Source organism: Lissotriton vulgaris, chromosome 4_1, assembly GCF_964263255.1.
Source record: "Lissotriton vulgaris chromosome 4_1, aLisVul1.2, whole genome shotgun sequence".
Lineage (NCBI taxonomy): Eukaryota > Metazoa > Chordata > Amphibia > Caudata > Salamandridae > Lissotriton > Lissotriton vulgaris.
Genome location: NC_141691.1, coordinates 74482056 through 74509545, shown reverse-complemented (window position 1 = coordinate 74509545; position 27490 = coordinate 74482056). Strand labels below are relative to the sequence as shown.

The following is a 27490-nucleotide window of genomic DNA, read 5'->3' as shown; positions in this document are numbered from 1 at the left end:
TGCAAAATGAAGGTTTTATTCATATACCAAGCAGCATAAGGCAGGAACAGATGGGTAGATTCACACAGGGGGATGAGTTCTGTCTCCTCGGCTTAGCCTACTCCTGGGTTACCCCAGCTAGTGCTGGAACCTCAAGCATCCTTAAGATACTGTGAGTGCTGCAGACATGCACATCCGTGGCTTTGGTGTCAATGCTTTGCCTCAATGTGTTGATATTGCCGAGTGGTCTTGCAAGGAGTGGATCAAAGCAAAAGCGCAGAAACTTCATCGAAGCGATGCAGGGAACCAAGCGGTTGCAGGATGGACCAGCTCCTAATCGGCAGTCTCCAGGGTTTCCTCTTCCTGGACCTCCCTGCGATTCAGACGGTATTCGCAGATATAGACTCTCTGAATGTAACAAAACAGGTCATTCCATTTCCCACTCTCTGAAAAAGAAATACTCTGTGTGAGACAGGGACCCAACATCTGGGGGCAAGAGAAGTGTTGGAATGGGTGAGGGATTGGGGTTCTAGAAGAGTGGGCTGGACAGAACCCAAGAGGAGAGTTTGTACAACAATGACATCCGCTTCACTGAAAAAGACAGAGAAGGCATGAAGCAAAGTGGAAATTAGTATAAAAACGTTTTGGGGGGAGGAGAGGTGGATCATACTAAGTATGTAAAGCGAATGAAGGAGACAATGAAAAACTTGACTCTAAAGAGCAGACACAACATACGACTCCTGTATCTAGATCCTTATAAAGCAATGTGGCGAATCACACATAGACAGACGTACATACACACACGGTTACTTTCATACCTGAGAATGTCATACATGTTATAAAACACATTCTGTGAAACAACCTCACTCATAACAAAGTAACGTGCTCATTCGTAGGAACCCTGATCAACTGTTGTGAATGTTATGGTTGAACGGTATATCGAAAATGGACATTTGAAGCTGCTGGGGTAAGGGGGTGGGGCCTTAGGCTGAACGTCACCCTTGCTTTAACATTTCCTAAATCGCAAATTTGGAAATGCAAACCATTTCGTTCCTATGGGCCTTCATAGGAACGAATGGTTTGGTATGACCTACACAGCTATCGCCTCATGGCAATTCCTACACTGTAGGAATCACTATTAGGAATCACTATTTTTTCTACATACCATCTTGCATTTCCTAAACAGCCATTTCTAAGGAGTCGCTTTTTAGAAGATGCAAGATAAGTATTTCGTACATCTGGCCCTGCTTCAGCTCCAGATACGGGGGCATATTTGTCAAATATTCGCACAACGTAGTACAGCAAGCCACATTGCTAAGCTGCATGAAATGATAGGGCACAAATACGCAGTATTTAACATGATACAGCACACTCCTGCGCTCTGCCTGCACTGGCGCACAAACTGCAAGCTTCAAGGGAGCCTGAGTTGTAGGCTGAATTATTTTTGTACAGGAAGGGTCACCTCAGAGACATTTTCCTCTTTCTACTTGTGCTGAATTATGCAGCACATGCAGAAAGAGAAAAAAATGAGGAGAACTCTGTATTTCTCCTTGTTACGCCTCTCCTGGGGAGGCGTAGCTCCCCAGATCGACCACTAATGTTATATCTGAGAATGCACCAAAACTCCCTGAGACAGAGTAATAGAAGGCAATGGCTTGCCCTTACTTGTGTTACTTCACATTTATCAAACACGCAATGCCAAGCCAGGTGGCCTTGCCTGGCCTTGTAAATGTCATTCTAGGCTTTGCGTCGCCCTTGTGTCCCTTTGCGTGGCTCAAGGACGAAGCAAAACCAAGATAAATATGCCCCCCTGATCTCTCCCACATAGGTGGACAATATCTTATCCTTAGGACTAACTACCCCTGCCAGGATCTAGTTCATCATGCAGTCTATTTAAACAACGGATTGCCACTCTCCCTCTGCCTACTTCTACCCCTGAGTCAGTCTCTCTACCCAGCATCATCCTAATGATTTTTGTTGTCTCGGGTAAAGCATATTTCAACTGCCTATCACCTAGTTAAAGCTTTACATGTAATTTAGTATTGTTTGGCATCACAGGTGGCATAAATTATCATGAAATGGGCAATACAATTTAATGTTGTTCCATACAGGGACCCCAAAAATATTTCTTGCCACTTTGCCCCCAAAGACGACATGACCCTTCTTTCACTGCCTAGTTTGTCCCTTGTTCAGTTGTTTCAGATTCCACAAGTGTGGAATCCTCTGCCGGCGTCCAGAAAATGTACCCAAGACAATTTCTCAGAGGCGGATCTGGTATAAGTCGCTCTTCAAGAGCTTTAACATTGAACTGGATTTTCCTCATTCCCTCAAAGTTGGGAATGGATCATGCCACCTACACACTCTTTCTTTCATCTAAATAGCTAACAACTCGCAACAATGTTTGTGTCTCTGTTTACTTACTGTACATTTCCATACAGAATTCCTTTCCGTTTGCATTGTTGGGTTCTCCGGGAGCCCAGTTCTGATAGTTGGAGTCACTGCCATCTGTCCAAACAAAGGTTTTCCCCTTTTGATAAAGAGAGAAGATCACACACGAGTCACACAGATTTAAGTGAGAGGATGAAATAAAAAGACCAGAAAGAAGATAGCTTTGTAGGTAAAGACTTCAAGGCATTGCAGCGACATAGAGATGGATTGCAACCAAGAGGAAAGATTCAAGTTACAGGAATAGTTTCTTCATTTTCTGGTACATTCAAAACACCTTCCTCCAGTCCTGCGCATTATCTCTGAAACTACACTGGCTCTATTTTATTATCAACTGAAATGTCGTTTGAAGGATTGTTAACATGTTACTGACACCAGCAGCCTTGTTTTAATTTATAACATTTAGCCTAATGAAAGTGGCTTTATTTGCTGTACATAGCCTGAATAGTGATTGGAGGCTTAGAAAGGCTGAAAAACATTTAAAAATCCATGGAATGAGTTAAGAAATATTTGCAGCAGTACAAGTGCTATTTACGTTGAAGCACGTTTGGTTTTGCACAAAATAAGCCAGCTGCATATTCAGGGACACACTAGTACAAGTGCATGAACAGATGTGTATTGACAAATATTCATTAACCTTGATTTGTGTGAAAACCAATGGGCTTCTGTGATTAAGCAGTCAACATACTGATGCATGTAAATGTATAGGCATTTATATAGCGCACTCCTTACCCGGAGGGTCCCAAGGCGCTTCGACCGCTGCGAAACCCTTCCTGGCTTCCCTGAGAGATGGTCCCTTAATGGGTATCTCCAGGGTGAGACCAGGCATCCCCAGCGGTCTGGTGGGGCCGTTAGTGAAGATGAGGCAAGCTAATGCCCAGAGTTTCCGAGTGTGATCGCTGATCAGAGTGGGCACCGAGGCGAGAGAATTATCGAGTCCGCTGACCCTGGTCCAGAAACCTGCCGCGCCGGGAATCAAACCCTGGTCCCGGGCCGTCCTCTGCTTTCGGGTCTGCCGCCTCTAACCAGTGAGCCACACTACTTCATCTGCATCCGTACACAAGTGTGCTGACACAGTAACTTTTGTAAGGTTCTTGGCACAAGTCGCAGCTAACAGGCGATTAGGGTCAAATTCTAGAGTTGAGTCATTAGCCTTATTCATGACTTTTATATTTACCCATAAAAAGAGGTAGAAATGTACATGCTTGTCTGAAACCATAATCTTCTATTGGATGTTACTGAGCAGTCAGAGCGAACAGGAACTGTGTTCCACTACTTTGTACTTCAGAAAATATCCAGACTCACCTCTTCTCCATAATCCTACCACCATAACACTTACTCCGCCTTTCACTTTTCCGTTGCATTACAAACATTAATTAGACCCACATAGACAAACAATTTAGAGGAGTATTGCACTTCCGTAAAAGTGTGATGTCTGAACATATGTCATCTCGCTGCAGTCGGATGTCTCATCAAAAAAGAAAATCAGACACCAGCATTTTTTTGGAGGCCAGTAGATAACTTGATCATTCTTCCATCACCAGCAGTAGGTTTGCATGATCAAGGAACGAGGAAAAAAACAGTGGGCTATTTACCCGGGTGCCGCAAAATAGTACATAATCTATGCTGCTTAGCTAGCCACTCGGTAAATAATAGAGACGATGTACAAGCTGACTGGCGACCAGAAAGATAGCGTGAAGGAGATCTTTATTTAGCTGGCCAATAAGAAAAAAAGAGAAAAGCAATCAATGGCGGGATGCTGGCCATCGTGTAAGGGGGATGTAACATGTGCGAGGCATTTAAATGTAAGTGCATATACAAATGTACAATACTTTGTGCAAAGACGAGTGCAGGAATTCATTACAGAAGAAAAAAAATAGTAAACTTAATTTTTAATAAAAACATTTATGTTATTTGAATATTCCGATAAAACGTAGGAATCAAACTTCTGTTTTAGGAGCTTCAGGATATGGCACACAGATATTTTACACTGCAGAGAAGGAGTATTTGGCTTCCTGCAAAGAATAATTAATATGGTTTTAAAGCATGTCACATGAATGTTTTATTCACTCATGAGAATACACATGTTTTTTTAAAAATATTAATGATCCTCCTTTTGATGATTGTGGAGGGCTGGTCTCTTTTTTGGACTTCTTATGGAAGGCGCTGTGCTAGCTTTAAACTTCTTTTTAAGGGGGGTTGTGCCTGCTTAGTATTTTGAAACCTGGCAACACACCAGCAGTCAACAAGCAGCACCAAACAGGAAATGGAGCAGACAGGTGATGGCTGGGCCCTAGAGGGAGGCACACGTACAATAGGCAATTGTTTCTTGGGGACGGACACAGTGCTTTGTGACTCTTGCAGGAGGTAAATTGGGTAACAGGGCTTCTGTTGATTGGGGAAGTGAAAGCAGGAGACAGGTTAGCAACATCTGGATTATTCACAGGAGTTCACGTTGCTGCTTGTGAATAAACTGACTTGTTGGGTGGGTTTCAGGCATAGATGCTTATTAATCCAATGGCCCTTTCAGTCACACTGATATTTTAGTCACCTGCCCAATGTATCTTGGGAATGGTAGTTTTGATTTTTATCATGCTGAGCACTGTTTTAAGTGGATAAGGCCCTGTCTCTACTGAGCCCTCATTTCTGACCTTGACAGAGTGGTATAAGCAAAAGAAATCTTTAAGGCAAGAAAAAAATCATCTGGGTGAAAGTATTGGAGGCTGTACCTGACTAAAGCCATTGTGGAGGGGGTCTGAGGAAGGAATGAGTAGGACCAGTAAGAGCAGGATAATGACAAGTAGGAGAATAAGGCCCAGATGAAGGACCACCAGGAAGGCTAGAACAACCACAGCCACGAGGAGCAGGACAAGCAAAACTAGGCCCAGGCAGAACTAATGTACAGTAACTCATTTTATCTGAAAGACTAGCAGCCCGTCCGGGTATGAATTGCTGCTGGACAGTAGTATATTGTTTTGTAGGATTTCGTTTTGATAGCATTTCTTATCTGTGACAGGCCTGTGAAATGCTCCGATTCACAGTGCACTGCTGATGCACTTAAGAGTGCGCGTTCAGTAGTGTGTGAACTCGAGTTTCCCTACTTTATTTTTCCTTGCAATATTATATAGCGCAAACTAAACAACAACTTGGCATGAGCACAATTTACTTACATTACAGAAGAACACATTCATTTGTGGTAGGCACGGGGAGACGAAGCGATTTGCCTGGAATCACAGGATGTTGAGCTGATGCCGAGATTCGAACGTAGCTCCCCAGCTCTAAAGTTCGCAATTCTAGAACTTGTGGCGGGAGGTGTGTCTAAAAGTGTATGTCGGTGCGGGCCATCAATGAGAGAGACCTGTGCATTTTTCAAATGTGTGGTGAAAAAATATGAGTATGTTGCTGGAGATGTGGGCCGCCGCGCCACCAATGTACTTACCGGGGGAGGGTAAACACCCATTATTCCGCAACTTTCTTTCTGCATACCATCACTCCGCATACTTTCATTATGAAAGTACCATGACTCCGCAATGCCATTATAACGCATGGCATTACATTTTATATGCTTTTACCACGCATACATTTACAACGAAATTCGCTGTAAATGCATGAATGGTAAAAGCATGTTTTTTAAAAAAAAAATTGGATAAGGTAAGTATGGGTATAGGGGTATATGTTTTGGGGTGTTTGGGTATTTTAAGGGTTCAGATATAGTTTTGGGTTATGGGGTACAGGGGTAGTTTTAGGGTTTAGGGATAGGTATGGGTGTTGGGGTACAGGGGTATTTTTAGGGTTCGGGGCTAGGTTTGGGTTTTGGGGTATAGGTGTATTTTTAGGGTTCAGGGGTAGGTTTGGGTTTTGGGGTACATGTGTATTTTAAGGGTTCAGGGCTATGTTTGGGTTTTGGGGTACAGGGGTAGGTTTAGGGTTAGGTTTGGGTTTTTTTGGGGTACAGGGGTATTTTAGGGTTCAGGGGTAGGTTTGGGTTTTGGGGTACATGGTTATTTTCAGGGTTCAGTGCTAGGTTTTGGTTGTGGGGTACAGGGGTATTTTTAGGGTTCAGGGGTAAGTTTGGGTTACAGGGGTATTTTAAGGGTTCAGGGATAGGATTGGGTTTTGGGGTACAGGGGTATTTTAGGGTTCAGGGGTAGGTTTGGGTTTTGGGGTACAGTGGTATTTTTAGGGTTCAGGGCTAGGTTTGGGTTTTGGGGTACAGGGGTATTTTTAGGGTTCAGGGGTAGGTTTGGGGTTTGAGGTACAGGGGTATTTATAGGGTTCAAGGCTAGGTTTGGGTTTTGGGGTACAGGGGTATTTTTTTAGGGTTTAGGGATAGGTTTGGGTTTTGGGGTATAAGGTATATTTATAGGGTTAAGATGGGTTAGTGTTTAAGGGTGTTGGGGTATTTTAAGGAGTAAGGGTGGGTTATGATTATGGGGTGCAGGGGTATTTAAAGGGAGTAGGGTGGGATTAGCACACGATATGAGACATGCAATGAAGGGCAGAACGTACCACACGCCCCCAGCGTTTGTCACAACCCCAGCACACGCCCACAGCACAACGCAGACACGCCCACAAGGGACTACTTTGCTGGCATGGTTCTTTTACCTTTTAAATGTATATGGTGGGCGTCTGCATAGCCTATGTCCTTCTGCTGCAACTGCCCTTTCCAACGCTCTATTGGGTGTTGTGATTGGTTCCTGAGATTACCCGCCTCAAAGGTTTGGGCTCTCTCTTTATTATATAAGTACTAGCAGCCCGCCCCAGAGTTGCCTGGGGCAAAAAGGTGCTGGGGGCAGCATTTTTTTTTAGCCGCCGTTGTTCAGGGCCAACCTCCCGCCCACTTCCCCCTCCCGGCCCGGGCACCCTCCCGCCCCGGCCCGGCCTCATCCCGCCCTTGTCCCGGAGAGCCTGATCTTTACCTGAGCCGCCGGTCCCGATCCAGGCGCCCCGCCCGCACAGCCCGCCACTTCGCCCAGCAGCATGCAGGGCCGCGGCAGTCCTCCCAGCAGGTCGCGAACTTCTTTCAGGAAGTGTTCAGGAAGTGTTGGGAGCGCAAATGATGTCATCACGCAGACGTCGCAGCCGGCGCTACTTGCAAGGGACTACTTTATTTTTATTTAAAAAATTTTTAAACAACCTATATTTTTTATTTTTAATAGCCTATGTCCTTCTGCTTGCCCTGAGGTTTTCAAAGATGTATTGGGTGTTTTGATTGGTGGTGTACTTTTCGAGTTTACCTGGCTCAAAGGACACAGTTCTCTCTTTATAATAGTAGTATAGATACAATTAGTTGTAGATTCCTTTCTTTAGAATTTCCCCTAAGCCTCAGTCCGGAGCTGGAGATTTTTCTTTAGCAGTGCCCCTGTACGTTGGTAGGAAGCGTTGGTCGACTTTATGTCGGTTGTCGGGGGTCACCGGTATGACATCGAGGTACCTACTTAGACGTGCTCTGCGTGCTGACGTCAGTTCTTTCTTTTTCCGCGCCAGCCTAGAGCAGATCCAAAGAGAGCTACCCCTTACCCACTTTTTGGCTAGCCTTTTTGCGTCGTTTTGCCGACTTTTCTAGTCTGTCGACTTCTAGTGCGCGAGGGATGTCCCGACTTCGGACCGGTTTCTAGCCTAGCGGATCCTGTCACAAGATAATGTTGGTGATGTACCCACACCACATGTGCTTGTGCTGTCTGGAGCGCGACCACAACCAGAAGTCGTGATCCGACTGCCGGGCCATGCATCCGAAGACTTTGCGGGAGCGGTCCCGAAAGTTGTTGGAGGCCAGACGGTCGGGTCCGCGTCGCTCCCGGTCTCGTTCGAGAGGAAGGTCTGGAGGCCGCTCTTGGAGTCCCCACTCCTCGTTGCACTCCAAGTCATCGAGGTCCTTGGGTAAATCCAAACACCAGAAGAAGGCGAACCAGTAGGAACAGGACCAGAGCAAAGAGGGTTAGATGGATCATCACCAAGAGGCCAAGAACAGGCCTAGTAGGGCCAGCGGGACGATGATCATTGGACAGGAACCAGAGTACTGAGTGAAGCACAAAAGACCTGAACCTCTGGGTAGATGGTCCAGGGGTGGAAGATCAGGAGGACCAGAACAGCCAGAGCACGAAAGACTAATGGGACTGAACCTGGAAGTCCAGGAGGACCAGGACCAAAGTGAAAAGGCTAAGAAGGACCCACACAAAGAGAACTAGGACCAAGAGAGCCCAGACCATTGGGTGCAGTGAGTACTATGAGGACAGGTCCACGAGGAAAAGGATGAACCAAACCAGGTAGACAAGTGCTAAGAGGGCAAGGTCTTAGCGGGCTAGGACACAAAACGTCAGATAAAAGGGGACTAGCAGCACCAGGAACTGATGTATAGGAATCAGATGAGCAGGTTTTTGAGAATTAGAAGAACTAGGTCAAATGGACGAGGGTCAAGAAAATCAGGGAAGAAAAGGATTAGCTGGGAGAAGGGGGCCTAGAAGGACCAGTATGACCAGAAGGACCGGTGCCAAGAGGGGTAGGCATACAAAAACCCAAACAAGGAGGAATTGGCAAAAAAACAAGCAGGACGAGGAGTAAAAGGAGTACCACCACAAGGAAAGTCAGGATAACCTTTATGTCACATCCCTAGCTAGTTTCATCAAGTCTTTTTGGTTTTCGTTGGTGTCTTATACTGACAACGCCTACATTGTTGTTTCGCTCTCCAACAACAATCATAACTTCTGGATGAACAACAAATCTTTGAAGTTGAACTCTTCAAAGATGGAAGTTCTGCTATTAGGGAACAATTTTTCCTTCTGGTCCCCCTCCTGGTAGCCACAAGATCTTACAGGAAGGTAAAAAAAATGTTGTCGTCATAATGGATGAGAAACTTACCTTTAAAAGCCAAGTGACGCGATTATTCCCACTTCGTTTTATATGCTTAAGATCATAAAGAAGATTGCTAATTTTATCCTTCCGACTTACGGAAGACAGCTGTCACTGTACTAGTCTTAGCCTGATTGGATTACTGTATGGCCTCTATGGGAATCTGCAAAAGATCTCAGTGAATAAACTGCAAATCTTGCCAAATTCTGCAGTCCAGATGCTTTTTGATATTCCTAGATTAATAAATTACACTGACTACCTGTTAAGAAATGCATCCCCTTTAAGGCCTTATGCAATGCATTTAAGGCCCTGCACGGATCTGGCCCTCTGCTTGAAAGGTTCAAGTGGTATTCTCCCAACAGAACTCTTCGCTTTCGGTCTGCGAACAATACGATTGTTTTATCTTTTAAACCCGCCTCCTGGGGAGGCAGAAGCTTTGATAGATGTACAGCTCTTCAGTGGAACAGCCTCCATGAGAAACTAAAATCTGCTACTTCATTATTAGCGTTTAGAAAAATGGAAAAAGCTTGGTTATTCAGAACCTACCTTGGTTCTGCTCAACCAGATCTTTGTTTGTTTCAGCTTATAGTTTGGTTCTCATCCTTGTTCACTTACAGCGCCAAGATGCCTCCAGGCAATCGAGTGCTCAATAAGATCTATAATCATCATCAATATTAATTAGGCAGGTCGTTCGGCAACCCCCTGTGATTCAGTATTTTGAGGAGCGACCGAACAGTACATATGTCAGTTTTGTAAAATACAATTCCATTCGCAAAATGTATATGCAGAATTTGTGACCACATTTTGTGAATGAATTAGTAATGCATCTGGACCCTAATTTTGGAAAAGAGGTGGATGCCAGTTGTGTTAATTCCTTGTTTGAAGTTCTACCAGCCGTGACTGATCCTTAGGGGCTGACGGGCCACGCCCCCTCACCTTTTTACACTCAGCCTGACAGACACTCTTCATGTTCAGTCCAGGCAGCCAGGAGCTAGACATGCACTAAATGTGCAGGCTCCTGGCATCATGGGCTGAACTTTGCTGGACTGCAACCATCACAGCTCCTTTGGGCGTGACTTCCCCAGTTCAGCAAAAATCCTTGAGACCCTCCCCCTCGGTGATGAAGGGTATCGTCACTCATTGCCTCGGACCTGGACACTTCGGTTTTAAGCCCTGAAGCGCCAAGGGCTGAGTGCCAATCAGTGACACTTCGTCACAAACTGGGGTGGGGTCAGCAGTCTCACTGACCCCATACCACTGTGTGACAATGTTGGGACTGCTGCCTTCCCTCCTTGGCTGACCTAAGGCCAACCATTGAGGGAAGGCAGCAGTCCCAACCCTCCTGGGACCTCTGTGGCAGAGCTGCAGGTAAGTGTGACTTTTTAGGTAAGTGTGATTTTTTTAAAATGAATATGTCATGCATGCATATATGTTTGAATATTTGGTAATGAATGCTGTGAATGGATGTGTGTGCGCGGCTGCGCGCATGTGTGGATGCGTAGGTGTGAGTGAGTTTGTATGTGTGTTTGTGTGTGTGTGTTTTTGTGTGTGTCCGTCCGCCACTCTCCCTCCTAAAATTACCAGCTGCCACTGAGTTTTACCTGGTGTAAGTACCTCTTGAAATCTGCATGAAGCATAAAAAACAAACTTTAAGCTGTTTAGACAGCAGCTGGGTTAATAATGAAGTTCCTCTGCTATGTGCTTGCCTTATTTTCAAGTTATTTGCAAGGCCACTGGTAAAGCACTACATCATTCCTGCTATAACCTGCTTGGTAAATAGGGAAATTTCTTTGCTACTTGCTTGGCTACTGGTCAAATAATATAATATTTCTGCTTTTTAACTAGCAGTCAAGTAAATCATTATATTAATTTGCTATTTGTATGGCTGCTGACCTAACTGTACTTGTCTGCTGTTTGTCCAGCAGCTGGGAAATGAATGACGTTTTATTGTTTGCTTGACTGCTAGCTAAATAGTGCAAAACCTCTGCTATTTAGCAAGTTCCCGGGGAAATAGTGAAGCTCCCTTTTATTTGCACGGTTGCAAGCCAAACAGTGCAGAATCTAAGCAGCAGCTGGGTAAATAGTAACCTTTCTCTGCTATTTTCAAGGATGTTGGCCAAATAGTACATCATTTTTATTATTTGGTCAGCAGTTGGGTAAATAGCAGAGAACATTCAATATTTACCCAGCGGGCGGGTTAATAATCGCTCCTTAATGCATAAAAAAAGAAAATTCACCCATTTCGTGCTTTTGAAAAAGCATTCAAAGCTGCAAGCTGTCAGCTTTCGTAACTTTGCGGCATTCCTGTCAGTGTCTCTGCTTGCACTCTGCAGCTTTGCAAGTGTTCCTGTTGCTAGGTTATGAATTTGTAGGATTTGATCAAGGGAGAAGGTAAGGGAGCGATCAGAAACATCAGAAACATGCAATACACAGTTTCCGAACGTCCATAAACTCCTGCTTCTGAAGTGATTTATTGAGTTCCAAAATCTGCAAAGTTTTTAAGACATTTTTGCATTTAATAGACTTTAAGCGAATAGAGGGTGAAATACATTGATTATTTTGAAATTCACAAGACGCATGTGGAGAGGTGTGCAGACAAATAGCGAGGGAGTGGAAAAATATTGAATTTTCATCGTACGAAAGGAGAATAAAACACATAAAACATAATTTGTAATTTCCTAACTCTACACCTGCGTGCTTTACAGAATGTAGCATTTACAGGTGTGCAGTTAATGCAACAGTTACAGCTTTTGTTCTGAATGCAGTATATATTTCCATCAGTATTTCCTGAATAGTTAACGGATGAAATAAATATTTCGGAATAACCCACATCACACTATGCGATTGACTGCACAGGTTTCAACCAATCTCAAATGATCTAGAATGCCCCTCCCCCAATCAGAGGTGCTCCGACAGCACTAAAGGTGGGATGTTAAACGTACCTGTTGTAAGTAGAGTCCTCCCACCCAGGCACTAGGGACCCCGAAGGGGAACAACCCAACAAGCGCCTGGTTTTCCCATGAGGAATGTATTGAAGCCAGGCGACCACCGCTGATGCGCGTCCTGCAGTCCAACTGGCAAAGAAAGGGGGAAGAAGATGTTAGCACACCACGTGGCAAATCGGATAGTCCTATAAGTTAAGAGGAAAATCTATAGAATATGAAACAGTACACCTGTATGAGGCCTTACGTTAGACCACTCTAAGACACTTCTTTCAAACAACTCACTGGAACCTGTCTCCATCAAGGATGAATGACAGCGCCCCTGTTTGCCCTTGCGCACCGTGCTGACGCAGAGACGCACAGTGGCCATCTTACATGTCATATGCACTGAGAGGCTAGAGCAGCTGTACTGGAACTATCCTCCGCCTGCTTTAAACTAAGCACTGCCTTGGAGGCTATTGACCGCTCCTGAGCTCACTTACCTGGAAGCATGAAACCTAAGCCCGCTCCTCCCAGGGCTCAAGGAAAAGGATTAATGACCTTAACGATCCGCGGTGGCTCAGGGATGGAAGGTGCTAATGCAGCAATGACTGGCATCGATGCGGAGCCAGGTGCTGCAACTACGCGGCACCCAGGACGGTGAGCTCAGGGATTTAACAGGAATGAGTTGGCCCTGGAGGGGAAGGGGAGAGGTGGAGCTATGCACCAGCAACGTCTGCTCCGCCACACAGTTGCGGATCTGCTGAGGGGAACAAAGAAGCGTGTAGTGCTCAACGAGTCAGGCGTAATTTCGGATGCAGGCACCTTCGATGGGAGTACGGAGTCGAGACAACTGATGGGTGCGAGGTGAAGGCTGAAATTACCTTGGACAGCGGGAATGTGGAACTTGCGATCACAGGTACTTGGCAGCAACAGCAGGTCAGCGGGAATGGAGGGGAGATTATGGCAGGTTTCAATGGCACAGAAGCAGTAGAGGGGGGACAGCGAGGCTAAGAAAGATGTCTTGTTAAGCACCGACACCCCCCACAACCTCAACCAGAAGTTGCATTTGACTGCCTACAGCAAGTGAATGGCAAGGTGGGGACACCAGTGGCATTAGGGAACCCCTAAAAAAAAAAAATGCCACATGAAGGCGTACAATCCCTAAAGCACGCTTCTGGCTCTCAAGATGGGATAGGGCTGGACACAGCACAATGCAGCAAGGAAAGCTGGGCAGGAAGAAAAGGGAATGACTCGGAAGCTGCTGACTGTTTCTATTTCCTGTCGGATGGTCCTTGCTCAGCGGATGAATCTTTATCACTGACAGGCTCTAGTGAAAGCTACACTAGTGAGGTAGACTCCGCTGCAACTGTACACAAGGCGCGCTTAAGATCTAGCCGAGCAAAGCAGGCAACAAGCAAGAGGAAAGGAGGGTAAGAAGATCTCAAATAGGACTATTCTCCAACTTTGCAACTGGTCGGCGCTGCTGCTGGGAAACTAGATATCGAGTCTCAGGACAATACAGTCTCGACATTGGAGGGCATATTACAAACAATTATGTCTCATTGTGAAGAGACCAGGAAAGACAGCAAACGCTTGCAATCAGCTCTCCGAGAAATGCAGGGTACTGTTTGAAAAGTTGCTAAAGTTTGCAATAACATCAGTGAGCGGCTAACCAAGTTGGAGATGCAAACTAGATTCCTTGAGGATGACATTACAGGTGTTCAGACACAATCAGAAGCGCATGAGGTCAGACTGACAGACATCCAAAGAAAGCTGGAGGAGCAAGAAAACCGGCAGCGGCGCAACAATCTGCCCTTCATAGGCATTCAAGAGGGTTGGGATGGCACCGATGTGCAACTGTATATGATTGATCTGCTTGGCAGGGCATTCCCTGACCTGGAAGGTTGGAACTGGCAACAAGAAGTACAGCGCGCTCATCGAGTTCCCTTCAACATGAAAAATTCAACTGGACCCGACACAAAACCCAGGGCCATCTTGGTATATTTTAGGAACTATCTACTACAGCAAAATATCTGGGAAAAGGCTAAACCAGAAAGGAAGCGGAATGTAGATGATGTTGCCTTATTTGCGAGGCAGGATTTTTTCCACATTACAGTCGAAAGGCGTTGGAGGCTGAGGCAGATGATTGCCCCTTTTCAAGCCAAGGGAGCCCAGGCATATTTGATGAACACTGCAAAGCTGAAGATAGTAGTAGGAGACCGTTCCTATTTTTACACTTCAGAGATTAAAGCGAAGGAAGTTCTGGCAGAACTAAGGGGATAGGGATGGCAAGGACTTGATATCTGGCAAGGGGATTGTAAATATAGGAATGAGTCCTAGGAAGATGTTAAATGAATTAGCTGTGCTTTAACAGAGGGGGTTGGTTGGCTGAATTTAGTAACAACGGCAATATGAAACTTGTTGGGCTAATACTGGTTACAGAACACTCTGTGGCTGAATATGGAGTTGGTTTGCCTGTTTTTCTGTATCTGTAACCAGTTACTCAGCCAACATCTTCCCACTGTTCTTCTTTTTGTGTTTTCTTTTTAGGATAATAATCAGGGTTTCACTGATCATGGTGCTGCGCTGCTTCATCGCACACACAGACCTTCGGTCTGGGAGCTTTCACGGTGGAGGGTGAGCAAGGGGGTTGGGGACTTGGCGACCAGCGGGAGGGGAGACAGGGGTGAGGGATGGGAAGGAGGGTCGGGGGGGACAAGGAAAAGAAAAAGTCAGAAATAAACATTAAAGAAGGAAAAAACCCATTGGGAAAATGTAATAAGCAAGGGCCTACAATCAGAAAATCTACAGGTCAATATGGATAGACTTAAGATCTGTTCAGTTAATGTGGGCGGGCTAAATGATAAAAACAAGATAGGCAAAGTCTATGAAATACGTAAAAACTATTAATTCTGATAAAATCTGCCTGCAGGAAATGCACATCCCCTGGAACAATAAAAGCGTTCTTGAAATTAGGGGATATAACCTGGCGATATGCTCTACCCAGACCTCTGTGATTGGAGGAGTAGCTATATACACTAAGAACTGCATGGGAATAGCTAAGCGGGTAGTAGCTGATAAATGGGGGCGCTGGGCAATCGCATCCCTAGCCACAGGGTTGACAGTGGGGACTATATACGGGTCAAATCAGGATGATCCAAAAGAGTTTGTCTCCTGGCCAGACCAGTGTAAGTGTGCGGCGAACTGAACATACATTTAGAGGCTCAAAAGACTCAGACCCAGAAATACGGGGGGGAGGAAACCCCAAGTATTTAGGGCACTGACTGCCTTTAAATCTAGCCATGGCTGATTGATGTATGGGTGGAGAAAAGCTCGAGCGACCCTGGATATACTTATTACTCTCATCCCCATAGGAAGTATGTGCGCTTGGATTATTTTCTAGCCTCATGTAAAATACTGATAAGGTGGAAATTAAAAAACTACCACAACTCTTTTCAGACCATAATCCGCTTCTGCTTGAGATAGCAGGACAGGGATGTGACAAGAAGCAGAGAGCTCTTGGTCATTTGGTACTTGGACCAATGGGGATGAAAATTGAAGCAGAGAAGATATCTTAGCTGAGTCTTATAGAGACAGCAAACAGGGGGCGGGGTAAGATGGTCCCCATGTTTTTAGCAACATCCTGCTTTTCAAGTCAGTAACTGTCATTAGTGAAGTAGGAGCAGTAGCACTGGAGCCCCAGTCTGTGTGGGCCCCACTGTGTCACAATTATGACTGTTTGCTATTGCAAAAGGGGCACAGGGGGCTTGTTTTATTTGCTAGTGTAAGGGCAGAGGGCCCCCGTGCACAAGGAGAGGGCAACATTTGGGGACTCATTTTTTTCTAAAAGACACAGAGTTTGTTTTAAGATTGGAGTGATGGCCAGGCATGCAGGAAGGGGTAAAAGAGGCAGAGGAGACAGCCTGCTTCTCCAGGATACAGCTACCATTAGTGCAGCAGGTGCAGTTGCATTGGGACCCAGGCTCACAACACCCCAAGGTGGGGCCCAGTGTTTTGGACAGTGTCTGTTTGATATATTTGCAGTTGCTTAAGTCTCACATATGGTGAGGATTTTTGGCTACAGAGAAATACCCCTGAAATGATCTCCTAAACTCTGTCCTCGCTGCTCACCAGTTACCCTCCTGCTCACCCTATTCTTGCAATAAATGTTTGGAGGGTGGTCCGACTTCAAAATATTTTGCTTAGGGTGCTCAGTGCAAATTTGTTTAAAGACCTCTGCTCTAGAGCGATAACAACAATTTACAGACCCCAACAGGTGCTCTTTAAAGAAGAGAGATATGTAGAAGCGATCTTTACGTACCTCAGCGGTGCCGTATGAAACCCTGGAATTGAATAGTTTATAGCAAGTGTTCCCAAACCGGCTCCAGTCATGAATTCCACACACCGGGCACACGGTGGTATCAGAGAGGTTCATTTTTTCGCATGGTTCGGGTGCTGAGGCCTCCACCACAGCGTCTTCCATCAGTATTTCTGCAGATATCAATGGTAAAGACACTCACATTATGCTGCATGGACCTCTGATTCTACTGCATGGCTTGTGCCTTGGAATATCACCATCACTGTAGATGCCCCTTACACTGGGGACTCTGGTCCCTAAAGGGCGTACTCCAAGAGGGGAACGACTGTCACCTTGATTGACCTCCTGTCAAGGCTGCTCATTAGTGAAGGATACTTACATTTGAGTTCATTTGTTCCCACATGCAATTCATTTATCAAACATCCCAGCAGTTGTAAGACATTTTTCATGACCAGTTCTGCTGGCAGTCTACCAGATGTGGGGCTACTCTCTTGGAGGGAGCTCTACCAGTAGTTTGGAAACAAAACAGGTGATGGACCGAATGTGGATCAATGTCACACATTCATCCCAGTCCAAAGATCTGGGCCCAAATCCATCGTTTTTTTGCACTCCACGCCACCCTGGGTTAGACAATGGCGATATGCAAATCAGCTCTGACCCTGTGCCCCATGGGAACAGTCCAGTCCGAACTACAAAAGCCATGTCCTTCCCAGAACGGAATCAAGCATCCGAGGACCGGACCGGTTTCGAGGTAACACCTCTCATCAGCCCGGCTAGCTTGACTCCAGTGGTGTGGAGTGCCTGGGACTCACGTCTGAGCATCCCCAGCGCACTTATGGCGGAATTTGCAAACAAAACAGGTGATGGACCGAATGTGGATCAATGTCACACATTCATCCGAGTCCAAAGATCTGGGCCCAAATCCATCGTTTTTTTGCACTCCACACCACCCTGGGTTAGACAATGGCGATATGCAAATCAGCTCTGACCCTGTGCCCCATGGGAACAGTCCAGTCCGAACTACAAAGGCCATGTCCTTCCCAGAACGGAATCAAGCATCCGAGGACCGGACCGGTTTCGAGGTAACACCTCTCATCAGCCCGGCTAGCTTGACTCCAGTGGTGTGGAGTGCCTGGGACTCACGTCTGAGCATCCCCAGCGCACTTATGGCGGAATTTGCAAACAAAACAGGTGATGGACCGAATGTGGATCAATGTCACACATTCATCCCAGTCCAAAGATCTGGGCCCAAATCCATCGTTTTTTTGCACTCCACACCACCCTGGGTTAGACAATGGCGATATGCAAATCAGCTCTGACCCTGTGCCCCATGGGAACAGTCCAGTCCGAACTACAAAAGCCATGTCCTTCCCAGAACGGAATCAAGCATCCGAGGACCGGACCGGTTTCGAGGTAACACCTCTCATCAGCCCGGCTAGCTTGACTCCAGTGGTGTGGAGTGCCTGGGACTCACGTCTGAGCATCCCCAGCGCACTTATGGCGGAATTTGCAAACAAAACAGGTGATGGACCGAATGTGGATCAATGTCACACATTCATCCCAGTCCAAAGATCTGGGCCCAAATCCATCGTTTTTTTGCACTCCACACCACCCTGGGTTAGACAATGGCGATATGCAAATCAGCTCTGACCCTATGCCCCATGGGAACAGTCCAGTCCGAACTACTAAGGCCATGTCCTTCCCAGAACGGAATCAAGCATCCGAGGACCGGACCGGTTTCGAGGTAACACCTCTCATCAGCCCGGCTAGCTTGACTCCAGTGGTGTGGAGTGCCTGGGACTCACGTCTGAGCATCCCCAGCGCACTTATGGCGGAATTTGCAAACAAAACAGGTGATGGACCGAATGTGGATCAATGTCACACATTCATCCCAGTCCAAAGATCTGGGCCCAAATCCATCGTTTTTTTGCACTCCACACCACCCTGGGTTAGACAATGGCGATATGCAAATCAGCTCTGACCCTGTGCCCCATGGGAACAGTCCAGTCCGAACTACAAAACCATGTCCTTCCCAGAACGGAATCAAGCATCCGAGGACCGGACCGGTTTCGAGGTAACACCTCTCATCAGCCCGGCTAGCTTGACTCCAGTGGTGTGGAGTGCCTGGGACTCACGTCTGAGCATCCCCAGCGCACTTATGGCGGAATATGCAAACAAAACAGGTGATGGACCGAATGTGGATCAATGTCACACATTCATCCCAGTCCAAAGATCTGGGCCCAAATCCATCGTTTTTTTGCACTCCACACCACCCTGGGTTAGACAATGGCGATATGCAAATCAGCTCTGACCCTGTGCCCCATGGGAACAGTCCAGTCCGAACTACAAAAGCCATGTCCTTCCCAGAACGGAATCAAGCATCCGAGGACCGGACCGGTTTCGAGGTAACACCTCTCATCAGCCCGGCTAGCTTGACTCCAGTGGTGTGGAGTGCCTGGGACTCACGTCTGAGCATCCCCAGCGCACTTATGGCGGAATTTGCAAACAAAACAGGTGATGGACCGAATGTGGATCAATGTCACACATTCATCCCAGTCCAAAGATCTGGGCCCAAATCCATCGTTTTTTTGCACTCCACACCACCCTGGGTTAGACAATGGCGATATGCAAATCAGCTCTGACCCTGTGCCCCATGGGAACAGTCCAGTCCGAACTACAAAAGCCATGTCCTTCCCAGAACGGAATCAAGCATCCGAGGACCGGACCGGTTTCGAGGTAACACCTCTCATCAGCCCGGCTAGCTTGACTCCAGTGGTGTGGAGTGCCAGGGACTCACGTCTGAGCATCCCCAGCGCACTTATGGCGGAATTTGCAAACAAAACAGGTGATGGACCGAATGTGGATCAATGTCACACATTCATCCCAGTCCAAAGATCTGGGCCCAAATCCATCGTTTTTTTGCACTCCACACCACCCTGGGTTAGACAATGGCGATATGCAAATCAGCTCTGACCCTGTGCCCCATGGGAACAGTCCAGTCCGAACTACAAAAGCCATGTCCTTCCCAGAACGGAATCAAGCATCCGAGGACCGGACCGGTTTCGAGGTAACACCTCTCATCAGCCCGGCTAGCTTGACTCCAGTGGTGTGGAGTGCCTGGGACTCACGTCTGAGCATCCCCAGCGCACTTATGGCGGAATTTGCAAACAAAACAGGTGATGGACCGAATGTGGATCAATGTCACACATTCATCCCAGTCCAAAGATCTGGGCCCAAATCCATCGTTTTTTTGCACTCCACACCACCCTGGGTTAGACAATGGCGATATGCAAATCAGCTCTGACCCTGTGCCCCATGGGAACAGTCCAGTCCGAACTACAAAAGCCATGTCCTTCCCAGAACGGAATCAAGCATCCGAGGACCGGACCGGTTTCGAGGTAACACCTCTCATCAGCCCGGATGGCCCAGATCTTTTGACTGGGGGAGTGTGTGACATTGATCCACATTCAGTCCATCACTTGTTGTTTTTGCAATTGCCGCGCTAAGTGCGCTGGGGATGCCCAGACGTGGGTCCCAGGCACTCCACACCACTTGGAGTCAAGCTAGCCGGGCTGATGAGAGGTGTTACCTCGAAACCGGTCCGGTCCTCGGATGCTTGATTCCGTTCTGGGAAGGACATGGCTTTTGTAGTTCGGACTGGACTGTTCCCATGGGGCAACAGGGTCAGAGCTGATTTGCATATCGCCATTGTCTAACCCAGGGTGGTGTGGAGTGCAAAAGAACGATGGATTTGGGCCCAGATCTTTTGACTGGGGGAGTGTGTGACATTGATCCACATTCAGTCCATCACTTGTTGTTTTTGCAGTTGCCGCCCTAAGTGCGCTGGGGATGCCCAGACGTGGGTCCCAGGCACTCCACACCACTTGGAGTCAAGCTAGCCGGGCTGATGAGAGGTGTTACCTCGAAACCGGTCCGGTCCTCGGATGCTTGATTCCGTTCTGGGAAGGACATGGCTTTTGTAGTTCGGACTGGACTGTTCCCATGGGGCAACAGGGTCAGAGCTGATTTGCATATCGCCATTGTCTAACCCAGGGTGGTGTGGAGTGCAAAAGAACGATGGATTTGGGCCCAGATCTTTTGACTGGGGGAGTGTGTGACATTGATCCACATTCAGTCCATCACTTGTTGTTTTTGCAATTGCCGCCCTAAGTGCGCTGGGGATGCCCAGACGTGGGTCTCAGGCACTCCACACCACTTGGAGTCAAGCTAGCCGGGCTGATGAGAGGTGTTACCTCGAAACCGGTCCGGTCCTCGGATGCTTGATTCCGTTCTGGGAAGGACATGGCTTTTGTAGTTCGGACTGGACTGTTCCCATGGGGCAACAGGGTCAGAGCTGATTTGCATATCGCCATTGTCTAACCCAGGGTGGTGTGGAGTGCAAAAGAACGATGGATTTGGGCCCAGATCTTTTGACTGGGGGAGTGTGTGACATTGATCCACATTCAGTCCATCACTTGTTGTTTTTGCAATTGCCGTCCTAAGTGCGCTGGGGATGCCCAGACGTGGGTCCCAGGCACTCCACACCACTTGGAGTCAAGCTAGCCGGGCTGATGAGAGGTGTTACCTCGAAACCGGTCCGGTCCTCGGATGCTTGATTCCGTTCTGGGAAGGACATGGCTTTTGTAGTTCGGACTGGACTGTTCCCATGGGGCAACAGGGTCAGAGCTGATTTGCATATCGCCATTGTCTAACCCAGGGTGGTGTGGAGTGCAAAAGAACGATGGATTTGGGCCCAGATCTTTTGACTGGGGGAGTGTGTGACATTGATCCACATTCAGTCCATCACTTGTTGTTTTTGCAATTGCCGCCCTAAGTGCGCTGGGGATGCCCAGACGTGGGTCCCAGGCACTCCACACCACTTGGAGTCAAGCTAGCCGGGATGATGAGAGGTGTTACCTCGAAACCGGTCCGGTCCTCGGATGCTTGATTCCGTTCTGGGAAGGACATGGCTTTTGTAGTTCGGACTGGACTGTTCCCATGGGGCAACTGGGTCAGAGCTGATTTGCATATCGCCATTGTCTAACCCAGGGTGGTGTGGAGTGCAAAAGAACGATGGATTTGGGCCCAGATCTTTTGACTGGGGGAGTGTGTGACATTGATCCACATTCAGTCCATCACTTGTTGTTTTTGCAATTGCCGCCCTAAGTGCGCTGGGGATGCCCAGACGTGGGTCCCAGGCACTCCACACCACTTGGAGTCAAGCTAGCCGGGCTGATGAGAGGTGTTACCTCGAAACCGGTCCGGTCCTCGGATGCTTGATTCCGTTCTGGGAAGGACATGGCTTTTGTAGTTCGGACTGGACTGTTCCCATGGGGCAACAGGGTCAGAGCTGATTTGCATATCGCCATTGTCTAACCCAGGGTGGTGTGGAGTGCAAAAGAACGATGGATTTGGGCCCAGATCTTTTGACTGGGGGAGTCTGTGACATTGATCCACATTCAGTCCATCACTTGTTGTTTTTGCAATTGCCGCCCTAAGTGCGCTGGGGATGCCCAGATGTGGGTCCCAGGCACTCCACACCACTTGGAGTCAAGCTAGCCGGGCTGATGAGAGGTGTTACCTCGAAACCGGTCCGGTCCTCGGATGCTTGATTCCGTTCTGGGAAGGACATGGCTTTTGTAGTTCGGACTGGACTGTTCCCATGGGGCAACAGGGTCAGAGCTGATTTGCATATCGCCATTGTCTAACCCAGGGTGGTGTGGAGTGCAAAAGAACGATGGATTTGGGCCCAGATCTTTTGACTGGGGGAGTGTGTGACATTGATCCACATTCAGTCCATCACTTGTTGTTTTTGCAATTGCCGCCCTAAGTGCGCTGGGGATGCCCAGACGTGGGTCCCAGGCACTCCACACCACTTGGAGTCAAGCTAGCCGGGCTGATGAGAGGTGTTACCTCGAAACCGGTCCGGTCCTCGGATGCTTGATTCCGTTCTGGGAAGGACATGGCTTTTGTAGTTCGGACTGGACTGTTCCCATGGGGCAACAGGGTCAGAGCTGATTTGCATATCGCCATTGTCTAACCCAGGGTGGTGTGGAGTGCAAAAGAACGATGGATTTGGGCCCAGATCTTTTGACTGGGGGAGTGTGTGACATTGATCCACATTCAGTCCATCACTTGTTGTTTTTGCAATTGCCGCCCTAAGTGCGCTGGGGATGCCCAGATGTGGGTCCCAGGCACTCCACACCACTTGGAGTCAAGCTAGCCGGGCTGATGAGAGGTGTTACCTCGAAACCGGTCCGGTCCTCGGATGCTTGATTCCGTTCTGGGAAGGACATGGCTTTTGTAGTTCGGACTGGACTGTTCCCATGGGGCAACAGGGTCAGAGCTGATTTGCATATCGCCATTGTCTAACCCAGGGTGGTGTGGAGTGCAAAAGAACGATGGATTTGGGCCCAGATCTTTTGACTGGGGGAGTGTGTGACATTGATCCACATTCAGTCCATCACTTGTTGTTTTTGCAACTACCAGTAGTTTGGAGCATCCCTGTCCTGTATAGGCACCCTGGACATTTGTGGTGATGTAGGAGTGTGCACGTGTTTAAGAATGTTTTCGACTACCATCTCATGGGCATTCAGATAGTCCGAACACAGCAATGTATCACTCACAGTGGGTGTGGCCTAATGGGCAGTCAAGGTGAGGCCATTAGCACTTTCTCTGCTGTACCAAAGAGGAGACTCGAGAATGCTGGATGTGGCACAGCTTCCTTCTCCTCTTGGAAAGAATGTAAACCATACTTCAGTCTGGATGTTGGCATGTTTTAGGATGCCCTCCGCTCTTGTTGATATGCAGCTGGGGTCATGCGTCCCTCCTACCCATGTCCAAAGCTTGAGGAACCTGGACCACCCTCTACAGAAGGAGAAGCCCCCAGCTAAGGAGGGCATTAAACCACCCATTCCCCTCCAGGCACCAGATGATTGACAAAATATCACTCCTTGCATCACTATAACCCTTGATAGACATTCAATTTAAAGGGCCACAGATCACAATAGAAGAATGAACATTTCAGCCTAAATCAACCTATAAATAGATATAATAGAGATAATGCACTTTTACTGGGCTTCTCTTATCCATGCATGGCACCCCTACCAGACCTTTCCCTCCATTTTCACTACTCTATATCACCATGCTATGTCCTCAGTCATTCTATGCCATGCAGAGCCTTATGACATCCTAAGGTCACCTGAAGGTGCTAAGAGGGGAGATGAGAGATGGAAAATGGGGACCAGGAGAATGGAAACGCAGGGAAAATCGAGTAAAAGAGGGATGAGCTTAATGGATTAGTATGTGACTGAACCTAGCAATACTATAATGTTAGGAGCTGCCCTAAGGCTTCCGGCTGCTACGTGTGTCTATTGAGCAATCATCAGTGCAGGCTTCTAGGAGCTGATATAGTAGGTGCAGCTGCTAGAGATTATAAAGTAGCAGAAAGGTGGTTTTCTGTTGTATACAAAATATTAAACACTTGTCATTTTCAGACATAAAATTATAATTAGTCCACACTGTAGATGCTTATAAAACTAAAACGATCAATTATAAGAGATAGATCAGATCACAGTGCTTCTATTGGGATACAGCTCAGTGAGAGAATAGCCAATAGAATTAGGTGCCTTGTGAATCATACAAGCAGACAGACCAATAGGGAGAAGGGCCTATTGAACTGTACATGAGATAGGCCAAGAGGGAGACAGGCCCCGAAGAATTCAGTTAATGAAAACATGGAAAAATGGCAAAAAAGCATGGGGGTGTATATCCTGATTCATTTTTAGTGGATGGAGCAGGGTGTGATAAATGACTGCTTAAAAATTATTCTAACCAAACATTGTTTTCTTTGCTTACGTGGTAGTGCTCTGTGTTACTGTGTGTATATCTCTGCGTCAAGGAGGCATTACATGGGTGGCAAATGGGCGTTCCCCTGCATTCATCCATGGTTTTTTATGCAAAATCCTATGTACTAACAATAGTATACAGTGTTTTGCATCACAAATTAATGCCACTGGAAAGCAGGCATTAAAATAAGGAAAAGCTTTTTATTTCGCCAAACATTTCCCGCTTACCATGTGTGCGGCAGCGTACAGCACACTTCCAAAGTGGGAAACGTTTTAAAGTTAGTCTAAGCATGGTTTTTTGTATTGGAAGGTTAAAAAAGATTACAAAATCAATGCTAGACTCAAACAGACACCTTTGCACCTCGATGCAATGGTTTGTTAGTGTAATAGTGTGGTGGCGCTCGGCCGCCTGATTGTACACCAGCGCTAGAGAGAGAGCCGGATAGTGCCATATCTCTGTAGATAGCCCTCTCCCTGCCACACAACGCAGCACATCAAATTTGTGAAGTAGTGTGGCTCACTGGTTAGAGGCGGCAGACCCGAGAGCAGAGGACGGCCCGGGACCAGGGTTCGATTCCCGACGCGGCAGGTTTCTGGACCAGGGTCAGCGGACTCGATAATTCTCTCGCCTCGGTGCCCACTCTGATCAGCGATCACACTCGGCAACTCTGGGCATTAGCTTGCCTCGTCTTCACTAACGGCCCCACCAGACCGCCGGGGATGCCTGGTCTCACCCTGGAGATACCCATTAAGGGACCATCTCTCAGGGAAGCCAGGAAGGGTTTCGCAGCGGTCGAAGCGCCTTGGGACCCTACGGGTAAGTAGTGCGCTATATAAATGCCTATACATTGTCGCTGCCACATTTGGGTGCTGCGCTGCGTTCTGTGACACTTTTGTAAATCTGTTCCTTAGTCTCTGCTAGGCACAGGGGGGTGAAGGCCCTAGGTGGACTTCTCTTTTGAACACAGTCACAAGATACAACAGACACTTGTTCTTACCCAGAGTGCGGCACGCCCCCAGCCCCAGAAGGGTCAAGAGGATGAGCAGGGATTTCATCTTGCCAGATGGTGGATGGTCCTGTCCCACTGTAAGCACCGGCAGGAGACGCTTGCCTCAGGAGATCAGCCTACGCCTTGCTCCTTCACTCTTTTGTGGCAGTCCATTTATAGAAGAAATTTGCAGAAGTGTTTAGTTGAGCCACCTACGATAAGTCCTTTATCATCACCAGTATCAGTATCACCTCTTAGCCAGGCTTAACTGAAGGTGGAGAAACCCTGGCCAACACCCTAGGAGTGTCAGCATGAGGCATTTCGCAAACCCTCGCCTAGCGTAGAACATTGACGGTGCACAGTGTCCAAAGCACTGCACACTGGACCTGATGTAGTTCATGTAATTTGATGACAGGCTATAAGTGAAGGGCTGCAGCATTTTAGCAAAGAGCGGAATATACGAGGAGGTTGTGATTGAACCAACAAACTATGGTTGTGCAGAGACTGAGTGCTGGTTAATAGAAATATACATTCACTAAGAATATACATTTAGCACTAGCATTTGGAACATGAAGTGGTAAATTCTTAACACTGCTGTACACAGAAGAGATTGCTCTAATATTATTTGTAATAGTTTCAGCCATACAATAATAAATAGATACAATTTAGAAAATACATGAAAACAACAGTAATAGAACAAGTTCTATGATGTCCTTAGATGTAGGGGTGCTCAGAGCACAGGCGGGTAGAGTCCTTCAAGAGTGGCAAAATGTCCACTCTGATGCTGAGACCAGCATAGCCTGCAGTGATCTAATACCCTCACCTCAAGCATCAACAGTTCTCCAGTACTGAGGTCCCATGAGCTCACAGCCATCCCTGCAGACCCAGGGTCTCTAACACACCAGGGGCCTCATTTATGAAAAGTGACGCATTGCTGCGTGAAAGCAGCGATGCGTCACTTTTCATTGCACCGACATGCTGGATGCGTCATATTTACGATATGACGCATTTACAATATTTACAGTATGACGCATCATGTCGCAAGGAGTTACAGATACATCAGTATTTCTGACGTATCTGTAGGCGCAAAAGTGACGCATTGCTGGAGTGTGTTACAAAAGTGACAAAACTTCAGCAATGTGTCATTTAACATGGGGAAGTCCCATTTCAATGTGCCTGCGTCAGTCTTACGCCTGCTGTGAGGCAGGCGTACAATATTGACGCATTTGCGTCCTAGAAGTGGCGCAGTGAAATCTCACAGATTTCACTGCATCACTTTTACGAGACTTACTTGCGGCAAAACGCCCACCCTGCAGACATTATACTTGGTGCAGGTATAATGTGGTGCAGGGCTTTACAAAGTGACGCATCTACCTAGATGCATCACTCTGTAAATATGACACACCATGAACTATTTTTCACGCTGCTGGTGGGTCATAAAAAGTGACGCACCAGCAGCGCAAAAGTGACGCAAGGGCTCATAAAAGAGCCCCGAGGTGTCTCAGGCCGGAAGCTTCCACACTGTCCCAGTAGTGAAGTGACACCCATGCCTGCAGACCAGGAACTGTAACACACAGGGGGGCATTTTTACAGGCCCCTAGTGCCACTATGACATCACTGTTCTCGACGTTGTGGTGGTGATACGGTCTTTGCCTTATTCACAAGGCAGCATTAAGCCACTTAACGTGGCTTAATGCCGGCACGCTACACTTAGGATGAAAGGGGTGGGCAATGGGTGTTCCAGTGTATGTTCCACTGTAACACCCATTGATTTTGACGCTGCCCCATATTTACAAGGGTATCGTAAATATGGTGCAGCGCCAAAATTAAGAGCAGGGAAAACCTGGTCTTACCCTGGTGCAACGAGGAGAAATGTTTAATTTCTGCATGTTTCTGCTGTTTGCATGTGTGCTGCGTTGTGCAGCACACATTGAAAAAGCAAAATTCCATTGATGGTTTATGTACAGGAAGGTGACTCTTCCTGCACACAATCAATTTAAAAAAATAAAAATAGACGTTTTGGAACTCCTATGTGTGCTACTTAAAGCAGCACACATAGAAGTTTCAATACGCAATTTCAGATTGTTTATGTGCCGGAAGGGACACCTTCCAGCACATTAACACTATGGTGCTTGCAAG

General features: G+C 47.2%; 1 protein-coding gene across 1 annotated transcript; it reads right to left on the bottom strand.

Moving 5' to 3' along the window:
* LOC147718397 (C-type lectin lectoxin-Thr1-like) lies at positions 1 to 25621 on the bottom strand. The gene is made up of 5 exons (XM_086918338.1): positions 25361 to 25621; positions 16519 to 16688; positions 12216 to 12347; positions 2401 to 2506; positions 1 to 425 (listed from the first exon to the last, which is right to left on the bottom strand). The coding sequence occupies exons 1-5, from the start codon at positions 25416 to 25418 to the stop codon at positions 313 to 315; spliced, it is 579 nt and encodes a 192-aa protein (XP_086774464.1). The 5' UTR covers positions 25419 to 25621; the 3' UTR covers positions 1 to 312.
* Positions 25622 to 27490: the final 1869 nt, after the last annotated feature.

Excerpts from the sequence above, each read along its gene's own strand:
- LOC147718397 (XM_086918338.1), bottom strand. The coding sequence starts at position 25,418 with ATGAAATCCCTGCTCATCCTCTTGACCCTTCTGGGGCTGGGGGCGTGC. Across the intron at positions 16,689-25,360 it reads GGGGGCGTGCCGCACTCTGG|AAATACTGATGGAAGACGCT; the intron begins GTAAGAACAAGT and ends TGATATCTGCAG. Across the intron at positions 12,348-16,518 it reads TTTCATACGGCACCGCTGAG|TTGGACTGCAGGACGCGCAT; the intron begins GTACGTAAAGAT and ends TTTCTTTGCCAG.